The sequence below is a fragment of the Staurois parvus genome, unplaced genomic scaffold, assembly GCF_062004578.1.
Source record: "Staurois parvus isolate SC_StPar_1 unplaced genomic scaffold, SC_StPar_1.0 ptg000347l, whole genome shotgun sequence".
NCBI lineage: Eukaryota > Metazoa > Chordata > Amphibia > Anura > Ranidae > Staurois > Staurois parvus.
In genome coordinates this window covers 14,742,120-14,755,753 of record NW_028318143.1, presented here as the reverse complement: position 1 = coordinate 14,755,753, position 13,634 = coordinate 14,742,120, and the positions used below count along the sequence as shown (strand labels likewise).

General features: G+C 42.5%; 1 protein-coding gene across 4 annotated transcripts in view; it reads right to left on the bottom strand.

Annotated features, from left to right (window-relative positions):
• OSBPL9 (oxysterol binding protein like 9) overlaps nt 1–13,634 on the bottom strand; it is a 175,388-nt gene that overhangs the window by 121,359 nt on the left and 40,395 nt on the right. For all 4 annotated transcript variants that reach the window (XM_089684473.1, XM_089684471.1, XM_089684472.1 and 1 more), the window contains exon 4: nt 11,115–11,191. In XM_089684473.1, the coding sequence (XP_089540599.1) occupies nt 11,115–11,191 (77 nt within the window). The remainder of the gene's footprint in view (nt 1–11,114; nt 11,192–13,634) is intronic.

The window sequence follows — 13,634 nt, the reverse complement described above, 5'->3', positions numbered from 1 at the left end:
AGAATTCATGGAGGGGTCTGAAATTCACATTGTAGGTGCATTCCCACTCTGAGAGACAGGATTTAAAAAAAAAAATTCAGGAAATCACATTGTATGATTTTTAAAGAATTTGTCTTGCACTGCTGAACATAAGTATTTGAACACCTGAGAAAATCAGTGTTAATATTTGGTACAGAAACCTTTGTTTGCAATTACAGAGGTCAAACATTTCCTGTAGTTCTTGACCAGGTTTGCACACACTGCAACAGGGATTTTGGCCCACTCCTCCACACAGATCTCCTCTAGATCTGTCAGGTTTCGGGGTTGTCGCTGAGCAACACGGAGTTTCAGCTCCCTCCAAAGATGTGATTTAGGTCTGGAGACTGGCTAGGCCACTCCAGAACCTTGATATGCTTCTTACGGAGCCACTCCTTGGTTATCCTGGCTGTGTGCTTCGGGTTGTCGTCATGTTGGAAGACCCAGCCACGACCCATCTTCAATGCTCTGACTGAGGGAAGGAGGTTGTTGCTCAAGATCTCACAATTAATGGCCTTATTCATCCTCTCCTTAATACAGTGCAGTCCTGTCGCCTTTGCAGAAAAGCACCCCCAAAGCATGAGGTTACCACCCCCATGCTTCACAGTAGGGATGGTGTTCTTGGGATGCAACTCATCCTTTTTCCTCCAAACACGACGAGTGAAGTTTAGACCAAAAAGTTCTACTTTGGTCTCATCTGACCACATGACTTTCTCCCATGCCTCCTCTGGATCATCCAAATGGTCATTGACAAACTTCAGACGGGCCTGGACATGTGATGACTTGAGCAGGGGAACCTTCCGTGCAATGCATGATTTGAAACCATGGCAGCATAGTGGTATTCTACCGACAGTGACCTTTGAAACTGTGGTCCCAGCTCTCTTCATGTCATTGACCAGCTCCTCCCTTGTAGTTCTGGGCTGATTCCTCACCTTTCTTATCATCAGTGATAACCCACGAGGTGAGATCTTGCATGGAGCCCCAGTCCGAGGGAGACTGACAGTCATCTTTAGCCTCTTCCATTTTCTAACAATTGCTCCAACAGTTGATCTATTTTCACCAAGCTGCTTGGCAATTGCCCCGTAGCCCTTTCCAGCCTTCTGGAGGTCCACAATTTTGTCTCTGATGTCTTTTAACAGCTCTTTGGTCTTGCCCATGGTAGTAGTTGGCGTCTGACTGACTGAGGGGTGGACAGGTGTCTTTAAAGAGCTCAGACAGGTGCTACTAAGTTAGATTAATGAGTGGAGTAGAGGTGAACTTTTTAAAAGGCACAGTAACAGGTCTTTGAGAGCCAGAATTCTTGCGGTTTCTTAGGTGTTCAAATACTTCTGTTCAGCAGTGCAAGACAAATAAATTCTTTAAAAATAATACAATGTGATATCCTGAATTTTTTTTTTAATTCTGTCTCTCAGAGTGGGAATGCACCTACAATGTGAATTTCAGACCCCTCCATGATTTCTAAGTGGGAGAACTTGCAAAATCGCAGGGTGTTCAAATACTTCTGTTCCTCACTGTAAGTGTGCTCCACAACTTCCTGGGACATGTCACACACACCCAGGGAGGCTGTCGGACCAGTCTGAAACCACTACAGGATCTTGCACACATGCAGTGCCGAGCCAGCTATGAGAAATCAGGAAATCACAGCTGGTTCCCACATCCAAGATGGTGGCACAAGGGATCCAAAGCCTGATGAAGAATTGGCTCCGGTGAAGACACCAGACTCCTAGGCTGGTAAGCAGGGGCGTCCCTAGGCAGGTGCTAGGGGTGCGCACCACACCGGGTGACAACTACCGCAGGGGGTGACACCGGACCCGCTCCACGAAAAGGTAAGTTGTAAAGCAAGCCGACGATCCCCGCAGGATGGATCGGATCTGCGGATTGAGCATAACGGATCGGAGTCCGATCCGTTATGCTCAATCCTCAGATCCGATCTATTCTGCGGGGATCAACGGAGGGGGTGTCACCAAGTGTTATCGCATCAGGTGACACCAACCCTAGTGACACCCCTGCTAGTAAGTACCAGTTTGTTTCAAGTCAGCAACTAGAGTATCTGTAGCTGCTGACTTTTTTTTTTTTTTTTACAACAGGACTGAAGTTCCTCTTCAACTATGTTCGGCCTTGGGCACACAGGGTGTATTACAGCATACACCTGTGCGATTGCCGTGTTTACACCCACAGGGATGCACAGATGTTCCATGCATCCCAATGCAGGCAGTCCCATTGATATCAATTAGGCTGCAGCAATCGCATGGACACAGCTGGTGCCCCCAATCAGATATTCATGCAGGTGCACAGCCCCGTCCACACACTGTAAAATTAGGAGCAGCAGCTGTGTCCGAACAGCCGCTGCATCCCTTCTTACATCAATGGGATTTTCTGCATGGGAACCACTGAATGTACAGAGTATATTCAGAAATCTATTAATGTATAGCCAGCTTTAGAATACAATAATCAGCAGGGAAGAATTCTCCATCTATGTAAGTGTGGATGAAGGGAATCAATAGGCAAAGCATCACAGCATGTGTATACCCCCACCCACCGCAATGTACATTGATCACCTAGAGAGGAATGTTTTTTTCCGCTCAACAAAAGTGGAAGTTGCTCTTCACGTTCAACCCACACATGTTGCAACCTGATTGTACAATCTCCTTTAGCACTACCAAAAACTAGTAGTAAAAGGGCCTGCCTGACTGGGTACAAAATCAATTGGTTAGATTAGGTAGATACTCATTTTTCAAAGTTTCGTAAATCTAACGTTGACTGTACAAAGGTTGTATTGGTCAGATTGTAATGTGTGTTGTGACTCTTAGAATGACCACTTAGAAACACTTCATCACATTACATTGGATTTTCCAATTCAGACCTCCTTCACATGGGTGATGATGCTTGTAAAATATTAACAGGCAGTTTTTAGCAGCGTCTGCATGCCAACAGCCCATTGACGTCTGTTAGGATATGTGGTTGCATGGACACAGTCACACTTCCTAATGTGACAAGAGTGTGGCCCTGAGCGTATGTGGTCTACCTTCAGAGCCGCTCACTGGCACCCACATGCCTGTCACATTGCGAAAAACTGCTGTTTTTGTGCACCTCTGTATATGTGTTAGATGTCATCTCCTCAAAGTTATTTCCAGGGAGACCTATGCCTGTCTATAACAAGCCTTAGGCCCCACGTACACGGGACACTTCTGAACGATGGAAACTGACTGCTGGAAAATGTAGGTTAAAAAAAGTCTAATTAGCTGCGTTTGCATAATGAGTTTATGTGCGTTTAGAAGCATTTTAAGATAAGCACAAGAAAACCTCCAAAATACCCAGAATGCACTGAAAAGTGGTAAATTATTAACTATTTCAGACTGTTTCAGGGAAATACAGAGTAGAAGCAGAGACAGCAGTATGTGTTGAGATTAGTTTAGGTGTGAGTTGCTCATTAACATTTCTTTTCTTTCCAAGGGTGGGAAAGGTGTCTGGTGGAGTGAGTCATTGAGGCTACCTGGCAGGGGGTCTTCATGAGGAATTTGAGGTGCGAATGGTCATTAACATTTCTTTTGTTTCCAAGGGTGGGAGAGGTCTGAGGTGTGAATTGGTCATTGCAATGTGTGACAAACTTGGTAGGAACATCCTGTGTTCAGTGTTTTGTCCATTTGAGTACCTTGAAAACGCTTTGCATGTATTTTTTCAAGATGAAAAAAGGCTCTGGACAGCATTGGGAAGTGGAAGAGTTAAAACATTTTTTAAACCTCAAACGCCTTTAAACGCGATTTGCTGCGTTTACAAGCATTTTGCATTTGAAACGCTGATAAAATCAACCGCTGAACACGTTTTCTGCGTTCAAAAAAATTACTGTAAATTCAAATGCCTGTAAACGAAGATGTGTACATGGACACAGGAAAACATTAGGGAGAGTTTAGGGGCTGCTGAAAAAAAACACTGAACAGCTCCTAAACGTGAGTTTATCAGCTGCAGTGTACATGAGCCCTTACACTGACTACTAGCAGCTACTATCGCTCCATTCAATATCACCATCGAACCCTAAGGCAAGGGAATTAATAGCACAACATAATGAGTCCATCCAATGACCAAAATGTTCATAAAGAATTTACAACCTGAGAAAATCTGTTACTAGTCCAATCTTTCCCTTGTCTCTAACTTAAAATATAATATTTTTTCTTCTTTTTTTGTCCAGACTTCTGTTCTGAAGCTGACTCATACCTAAAAATAGCTGAAGAGTCATCATTGTGACCAATGCATTGATATCCATTCCATGACCACCTGCTGAGTTCCAGGAAAAATGCAACGTTCCAAAGGTTAGGTACTAATCACTATGGTGAAAGAAAAATTGTAGCCGACCACTTCATTTAACAATTTTCTGTTTTGGCATAAAATCAAGCCGTGGGTGACCTTGTCAGCACCCTCCTGCCCAATATTCTTCAATCTGAAAATCTAAGGATCTGGAAAATGGTGGAAAATGGTCAGCCAAACAGTGGCTACAGCCAAACAGATACAGTCAATTTTCGGGTACTCTAAGACAAATACCAGCTGTCAGAATACAATAGCTGGCGGGGGGGGGGGGGGGGGGATTGCTCCATCCCTATGATGCCGTCATGGAGGAGTGTAAGAGGGCTCCAGTGGCAACCTGTGAAGCTCTGGTGGACTCCATGCCCAAGAGGTTAAGGCAGTGCTGGAAAATAATGGTGGCCACACAAAACATTGACACTTTGGCCCAATTTGGACATTTTCACTTAGGGGTGTACTCACTTTTGTTGCCAGTGGTTTGGACATTAATGGCTGTGTGTTGAGTTATTTTGAGGGGACAGCAAATTTACACTGTCATACAAGCTGTACACTGACTACGTCACATTGTAGCAAAGTTTCATTTCTTCAGTGTTGTCACATGAAAAGATAGAATAAAATATTTACAAAAATGTGAGGTGTGTACTCACTTCCGTGAGATACTGTATAACATGGCTAATATTCAGGCAACCCAAAACTATTTTTTTAAATTTTGAATTGCAGACAACAGGTAGACCTGCCCCTCCAGCTTCATCTTATATCATTACAATTATTACTCCTCAGTGTGCCAAAGTAAAACCATTTCTGCCCATAGAGGAGATACCAACCTCCCATGATGTAAATGGCAGTTCCCCAACTTTGCTCCTGAAGGACTGTGATCTGCAATACCGAAGTGTTGGGCACTGACATCTAGTCTATGATTGGGTCCTATAACTGCTAATTAACACATCTGCAGTGCAAGGATTGTAGATGAAAAATGTACTGGTTACATGTGATGGTTTTATGAGCTCTGCAACATAATACTTAGACTGTATTGTAAGCCTGCAGAATAATACAGAAAGTAGCGGGTGACATTTAGAATCATATGAATATGCATTGGCTTTTTCAACAGTACAAAACAAGTGTATTAACATAAAGGGTGACTGGAGCATTCTGCCTCTTCCGTCCTTGTGTGCCCTCTTTTGCATCTAATAAAACTTTATCACAATTACTGCACACTCCGATGGGGTGGGGGTTATCAGGTGAGTTATCGGCTCATTTTGCCAAGACAAACTGCCTGGTAATCCACTTATGTTTTGACCTACAGGAAGTAAAGCTGGCCATAGATAGATCGAATCTCGGCCAGTTCAGCAGGGAACAGCCAACATTTAATCCATCTATGGGCAGGCTGCTTGTACTGAAGTCAATTCATTGATCAACTTCCGTACAACCAGTCTGTGGGTTTTTTTTTCCCCCTTTCAAATCACTGCTGGCAGCTATAGCAACCAGTAGTGATCATTGTGTTTTGCTGGCAGGGAAAGCTCCCATGCCAGCCGAACACAATTGCGCAGAAGGAGGAATTGTCCCATCAACACGGACTGTAACATGAATGACTTAAAAGCTAAACTCCAAGCAGATATAAAAAGACCAATTCGTGCAGCTTTGTATTCCATAATACACTATTAGATGCATTTTACTTCAGCAGATTCAGCCAGAAATTGGAGCTGTGGGTGGCCCTTTTGGCACCACCCAACTCAAGCAACCTCAACTGACAAACTGAAGAAGCTGGGTAGAAAATTGTCAGTTGAACAGCAACCACATCCAATGAATTCCTAGATTGTAAGCTCCAAGGGGCAGGGCCCTCCTATCCCTTTTGTATTGAACTGTATTGTTGCTGTATTGTCTCCCGTTATATTGTAAAGCGCTGAGCAAACTGTTGGCGCTATATAAATCCTGTATAATAATAATAATTCTGATACAATACTAGACTGGCGGCTCCTGAAGAAGTGGACTATGCCATGAAATGTGTCGGGCCACAAAAAACAGCATATATGTATACTATTTATATAAAATATGTTTTGGTGAAAAATCGATGAATAGGATTGTATTACGCACAGATTTTGTTTAAATATTTTAAAGTTAATATTAGGTTTTATATTTAATTTGAATAAAGTATATTTTTTAAATAGTTGTGCCTCAAAAATCTCATCTTTCACAATACGCTACTAGAAATTTACAATACAGGGGTGTGGGCACTTTACAATTTATTTAGGATTCTTAATAGGCAATGAGTAAATCTGACCACCACTGTGTACATATACTGTATATGCAGCATATCTATGGCCATAATGTAAAATCATGCATTCAATTCCACATTGTTTTTCAATTATTCCTAGCCTACTCCTATCATTATGAGTGATCCTAGAGTTTTTACTTTGTGATGATCTGTACACATTTATTGAATTCTGTGACACAGTCACTATCAGGGGCAGACTGACAACTCATGGGGCCCCCGGGCAATAGGGGATGATGGGTCCCCTGTGTCCTTGCCCAAACTCAAAAAAGCCTATGAAAAAGGTACCAGGGGCATCTCATGGGGCCCTCTACTGACCCCGGGCCCTCGGGCAGTGCCCGAGTTTCCAAATTGTCAGTCCGCCCCTGGTCACTATGCCCTGTGAGTAGGCACTGCTGTGTCACACATTTCACAAAGCCCGCCTTCTGAAGTACAGAAGTGCTGAGGAGGAGGAGTTTCTGGAGGTGGAGTCAATACAGCAATCACTGCATGTAGGCAGCAAGGCACCATGGGATATGTAGTCCCTAGAAATAAAAAGTAAACCGCAGAGGAGAAGCTGCAATGCAATGCATGCAGGGAATCCAGGAATTTGTGGAAAGAGATGGCAGCACTCAACATGAAAGGAGATTTTTAAATGAGCTTAATTTGGATCATCAATAACCATCATTTGTATCGTAATTACAATACCGTGGTTATAAAATTAAAGTGTATGCTGTGACCATAAGAACTCCTTTAAAAACTAAAACACTTATGAAACATTAAACACAAAACACGCAAGATGATTTATGCTAAACGTATGACTTTCACATGTACAGTGTATAGAAAAAAAACCCCACTGAGAAGACTGTAGTACCACAATAAAATTTCGCAAAAAAAAAATTACAACTGTGGCAAAATGAAAGGTTTCTTGCACACAGTACCGATTTATGAAGATCAGATATTACCGGAAGAAAGATCCTAAATATAAATACAACAATGGGCTGTAAAGTAGGAGTGTAATCACATATGTAAATGTGTGTATTCGTGCATAAACGTACACACATGTAAAAATTCTTCAAGCCGGTTTTTTGGCAAGGGGGTACGATATACTTGCGTAAATGTGTGTACACACCTAACATAGTGACCAGCAACACAGATTGTTGCGTTTTTTCCTTTTTTCTTTTTACTGATCTATATGCAGTGCAAGTTTATACACCTGTCTGTACAGGCTCATTAAAAACAATAGCCCTCATTTAGGGAAGTAAAAAAAAAAAAAAAAGGCCTGGGTGCCTACAATTAGTGGTGTGTTTGGTGTCCATGTACAAGCACATACAAAGTCCCCTCAGTTTGTGTTCCTATTAGTCCATGGCATCAGAGGTTAAAATAGAATGGACATCCAGGGAGACTTCTGATATAAAGCAAATTCACAAATGCTTGTTCAGAATATCTACATGGCTCTAACACGTGTTGCACTTCCACATTGCTGACAATAAATCTTTGCTTTCCTGCTGCCTAGAAAACAGTCTGTATGAAAAGCTTTGGCCAGAGGACCAGATTTGTGTCTATGGCATATAGGTTGTAACCTACAGTGTCTCCAATCCATATATAAAGGATTTTATTTTCCAACCTGCCACCACCTGCACTCTGCATGTTATCCCTGTCACCAATGAGGTCATACCTCAATTATCCACCTGCCAAGTATATTTACTGTGAGCAGGCAGAGGCTCAGTCATGTACATAACTGGCCGCCTTCCGGCTTTGGGGTGCATTACCTCTGACGAACCATGCTGTGAGTGGACACAGTGTGACTTTGGCAGCAGATTTCAGCCAATGATTTTGGCTGAAATCTGCTAATCAGCTGTGTCCAATCACCTACAGAGTCCTGCGTGATTGGCGGTTTCTTCTCCCTGAAAAGCAGGGAGGAAAAAAACAAACAAAAAAAAAACAAAAACAGCCAGATAAAAGTAAGAGCAGCACGCATTACACATTGTTAGGCACAGTTAACCCCTTGATTGCCCCTAGATGTCAACTCATTTGTAGTCAGTGTTAATTAGTAGTGTCAGTGTACAGTATTACCACTGATCACTGTATTACTGTCGATGTCAGTGTCAGTTAGTGACCCTTTTAGCCAGTGTCTGTTAATGCCATATTGCCTGCCACCCTATCACTGTCACAGTATAAGTTGCTGATCAGAGTCATTGCAGTACAGCGTCTATAGCTGTGTAAGTTCCAGCATATATACACACCACCATAGTCACAGTACAGCGTCTATAACTGCATAAATACCAGACTGCATGTACCACACACATACACATATACATATATACACCAGTTTGTAGACACTACAACTTTAGCACAAACCAATGAATATACACTTATTGGGGGTTTTTTTTAAGCAAAAGACATGCAGCAAAATACATTTTGGTCTACATTTGAAGAAATTAGATTTTTTTAATTGGATACATTTTGTGTTTTTTTTGTTTATATAATAAAAAACCCAGTGGATCAAATTCTACCAAAACCTTGATTTGTGTGAAAAAATGATATACATTTCATTTGGGTACAGTGTTGCAAGACCACGCAATTGCCAGTTAAAGTAGCAGTGCTGAATAGTAAAAAAAAACAAAATTACTTGTCATGAAGGGGGTAAAACCTGCTGAAGGTCCTAAAGCCTAACTCCAGGATTCATTTCAATTTGAATAGTTCATTTGGGCCCAAGCAAACGATTTACACTACTAAGATATGCACTAGCTGTCAGTGATATATAAACGGGTTGTAGCATACAGAGCTGTGTTCCACAAGCAGTACAGGGACTTTCCCATCTCGTACCCGGAACAAAATCGATTTGGGCTAGACATTGCTCAGCCACTCACAGGAAGCTTTGTACTTTTATGAATGAATACAAGGCTCCCTCTAATTGACACCTTCGCCCACCTCTGCCAATCAAACGAAGCCTTGCATTCATTCATTCAAAAAATACAAATCTTTCTGTGAATTGCTGTGTAGCTCAGCCCAACTCAAATTTTGTACCAAGAACAAGCCATCCCAGTACCTCTGCTGGAACACAGTGCTGCATACTGTATGTGTACAGGAAACTGAAAACCCATTTGGGCCTGAAGCCTTATGGGGTTTCATGCCTTTCCCTGTCAAAGTAATCACTTCCTCTGGGTTTTCCATAAATTCTCTTTTCTTAACTGAAGTATGCCTGAGAGTTGTAGATACTGTTAGATTTTATCAAGTTTATCCAGTTGGGTCTCTTGGGAGACCAGAAAGGGAAGTTATACAAGTCTTGGTAGAAATCTAAGAAAGTCTGAGTCGCATGACTTCTGGACTTCTATAGTCCTGTTTGGTTTCTATGAAGGGGATACAAGTCTTCAGTCTCTACCCAGAGTGCTTGTGCTAAGGCTTTCCCCTGGTTATTACTATACTCATACCAGGTCCCACAGCTTTTAACCTACTGGGCTTTAAATTTGTGTACTAGCACTTCATTTCGTTGAGGGAAAAAAAGTTTAAATTCTATGGTTACAGATCATAACTTTTTCAATATAATTCTTGATTTAAAAGAAGCAGGGCTGTCACCACTGGGTTTGCATGGCGTTCTTTGTTGTTCAGTAATACCGTGGCTGGTGGGAGGGGCGTATGAGGCGTGGTAGTATCTTCCTGTGAACGCCATAGCACTTGGCCTCAACTCTTCCCTTAAGAGCCCTCCCAATCAATGAACTGACACTTGGGAGTGTTTATGTAAACGTTAAACTGTCTTCTTGGGTGGTATTGTGGGGATAGATACTGTACATAGGCTCTAGGAATGGGCACTCCTAGGCTGATTACATTTGCATGCATTTCACCCTGGGTAACAGCCACACATGATGCAGAGACTAAACGAATGACTGTACAGAAAGCAAACGGCTCAACATGATGAGCCAGGGACATGATCAGCAGAAAAGCGCTAGATAAAACTTTTAGTTGTCCACTTCAGAAATGAGTTGGGCTCAAATACTTAGCTGCAGTATTAAAAAAAAACAAAACATCATGATGTATAGAACTCAAAATGTGCAGGGACACTAGACTTCTCAATTTTAGCACAGGAAATGGCCTTTTACAAGTCTGCAAGGAGGAAGGTTGGGCTGAAGTTCAGCTTTAAGGCAACACTATCTTAACTTTAAAATGAATTTGAGACACAAATTTAATGGCAGATTGAAAACCCCACAGTGAACCTGTCAAATACATCATAACAGTCAACGAATTCTGCCAAAATAGCCAATATCAGGGAATGATAATCTAAAGCCTTCAAGAACGAGAAGTGTGTGACTAAATGACCTGGGCTACAGCAACTGTAGCATTTGCAAAAGTTAAGGGGGGGGAAAAAAAACAAAAAAAAAAAAAAAAAAACACACACAACAATTAGATTTATACTTAGAAACCATTACAGAATGAAGATCAGAAACTGGAAGCTATCCAGTGGGTAAAGTCTAGCTTGCTGAGTCTAGAGGTGCACGTGCAACTCCCTGACTAAACCTATCCGAATCAACTGAAAGTGTAAAATCAAATATCTTACCTGTAGCTGGAGAGTGTGACGCAAGATAGTCTCTTCTAGAGCCTGGATCCACTTTTCTCTCTCATCCGCATCACGGGCTAAAGCAGAAGACCAAAAAGAAAAAAAAAAAGTTAGATTATTTAAAATATGTAACTAAGTGGGACTACAGCCTGAAGATATGACAGTCTACAATCTGCAAGAATTTCAAACACACAATAAAGCTGGCCATAAATTGCTCTGCCTCACCCCCAGCCATTTGCCCGATTGAACACTTCTATGAGGGTGTTAAGAGGTACAACTAAGGGCCACCAATGAGCACATCGAACATCAGAAGTGGTCATTCTCTCTGGCAGAAGTTTTGCAACTTGTAAAAATTAAAGACATTAGCCATGCAGGTTCTTTTTGTTAGGCAATAAATGAAAATCAGGTACATGATGTTGTCTCCACTCCTGTCATTCTCTGGGAGACAAAAGCACGTTTCGAGCCAATCAAAAACAGTAAAAACAGTAGAAGATTCCATGCAAGAACAGCACTAAAATAAATAAATAAATAAAAAACACAATATACAGGATATCATGAAAATATCCAAAATGAAGGAGCAACTAGAAAAGTACCGTATTTTTCGCTCCATAAGAGGCACTTTTTTCCCCCCAAAAAAGGGGGGAAAATGTCAGTGCGTCTTATGGAGCGAATATGGAGCGGCTGGTCCGGTATTTCCACCGCCGCCGTGTCAGAATACCGGGCCGGCCGCTCAGCTCTGCAGCGGGACCTTATGGAGATGACTGCTGACCTTTGGGGAGGTGGGGAGCGGGTACCTGAATTTGACAGGTACCCGCTCTTACTTCCGCGGAGTTGTTCTTTGACCTTACCTGTTCCTCTATCCAGCGGCGCGCTGTCTTCCCAGCTTCTGTAGTGTGGGCGCTGGGCTTGACAGCTGGGTGCCAAGTGCGCATGCGCAAGAAGTGGTGCTTTGTGTGAATGGTAAGGCGGTACCTGGGACACATGACAGATCCCAGAAGCTGCCAGATCAATCACAAAGCGCAAGTGCTTCTCGCTCATGCGCACTGGTCTGTGCTGTCCGCAGTCTCTGGTCATCCCTGTGCTGTCCGCAGTCTCTGGTCATCCCTGTACTATGTCCGCAGTCTCTGGTCATCCCTGTACTATGTCCGCAGTCTCTGGGCATCCCTGTACTATGTCCGCAGTCTCTGGTCATCCCTGTACTATTTCCGCAGTCTCTGGTCATCCCTGTACTATTTCCGCAGTCTCTGGTCATCTCCTGTACTATTTCCGCAGTCTCTGGTCATCTCCTGTACTATTTCCGCAGTCTCTGGTCATCTCCTGTACTATTTCCGCAGTCTCTGGTCATCTCCTGTACTATGTCTTCAGTCCATTAGTTCAGAATTTTTTTTCCCCCTGTTTTCTGCCTCTAAAACCTGGGTGCGTCTTATGGAGCGAAAAATACGGTAAGTATAAAAGATAAAATACGGTAGGACACCAGTTCTCATCTGCCCAGGTGGCACCCGTGGTCCCATGCAGCCACCTTGTTCAAATCAATGACAGATGGATGACCGCACAGGTCTTCTTGTGCGTTCTTCAGTGTACATCTGTGCAGAACCGATGCTAAGCCCTGAACACAGTCGGTAATGAGAAAAGCTGCAGTGTTTGCTTCCATTTAGTTGATGGGCTTTTTGAGACTCCTGTGAAAAATAGTGAGCCAATCATACATGCAGAAAATTACATTTCTGGGATCAACGGCATACAGAACAACCCTGGGCTGCCATATTTCAAGGAAGGACTTTTTGAAAATTATATATTAAAAATAAAAAAGGTAATTTTAATTACATTAAACTTTAAAATGACCTGTGTAGCTATATCTATTTATCTATAGTACATACATACATACATACATATGTACCGCTTGCTACATGTAGACTGTGTAATCCTCAATAGCTTGGTTATGAGTCTGACCGATGCAGAAATATACATCAGCTCAAGCTATGTTTAGGCTCTCTAAGCCCCTTATAGGTAATGAAACTGCGTTCACTGAATAAGGACTCCTCTCTGCTGTACTGGTAGCCTCATTACATTAACCCAGATCCATGAGAATCAAGCAGTTTAGTCCACATCATTAAATAGATGATCAATGTATCTTGACCTGAACAGTGGAGGGAAGGGAAGACATATACAGTAAATACCAATAACCCAAATGATGGGGCACTATTCCTCCTCCTGACACCACTGATGGGGCACTACTCCTTCCATGGACACCAATAAGGGGGCTCTATTCCTGCCGCTGACATCAACTATGTAGATCAACTGATCTACTGGCAGGATCACCAGATATTTAAGCTATCCTACAATGAAGCCCTATTGGCATTCCGCCGATAGAAAAAATTTAGCAGATACAGGTGACTGTGTGTACTGCAGATGTGAGGGGAGGGGGGGGGGCAGCTGAGAAAGGCAGGAGAGGAGCAGTGTATACAGTGACTGGCTCTCGCTATATATCAGTGCCAGTTTTTAAATGTAATTACTGGCTTTTTA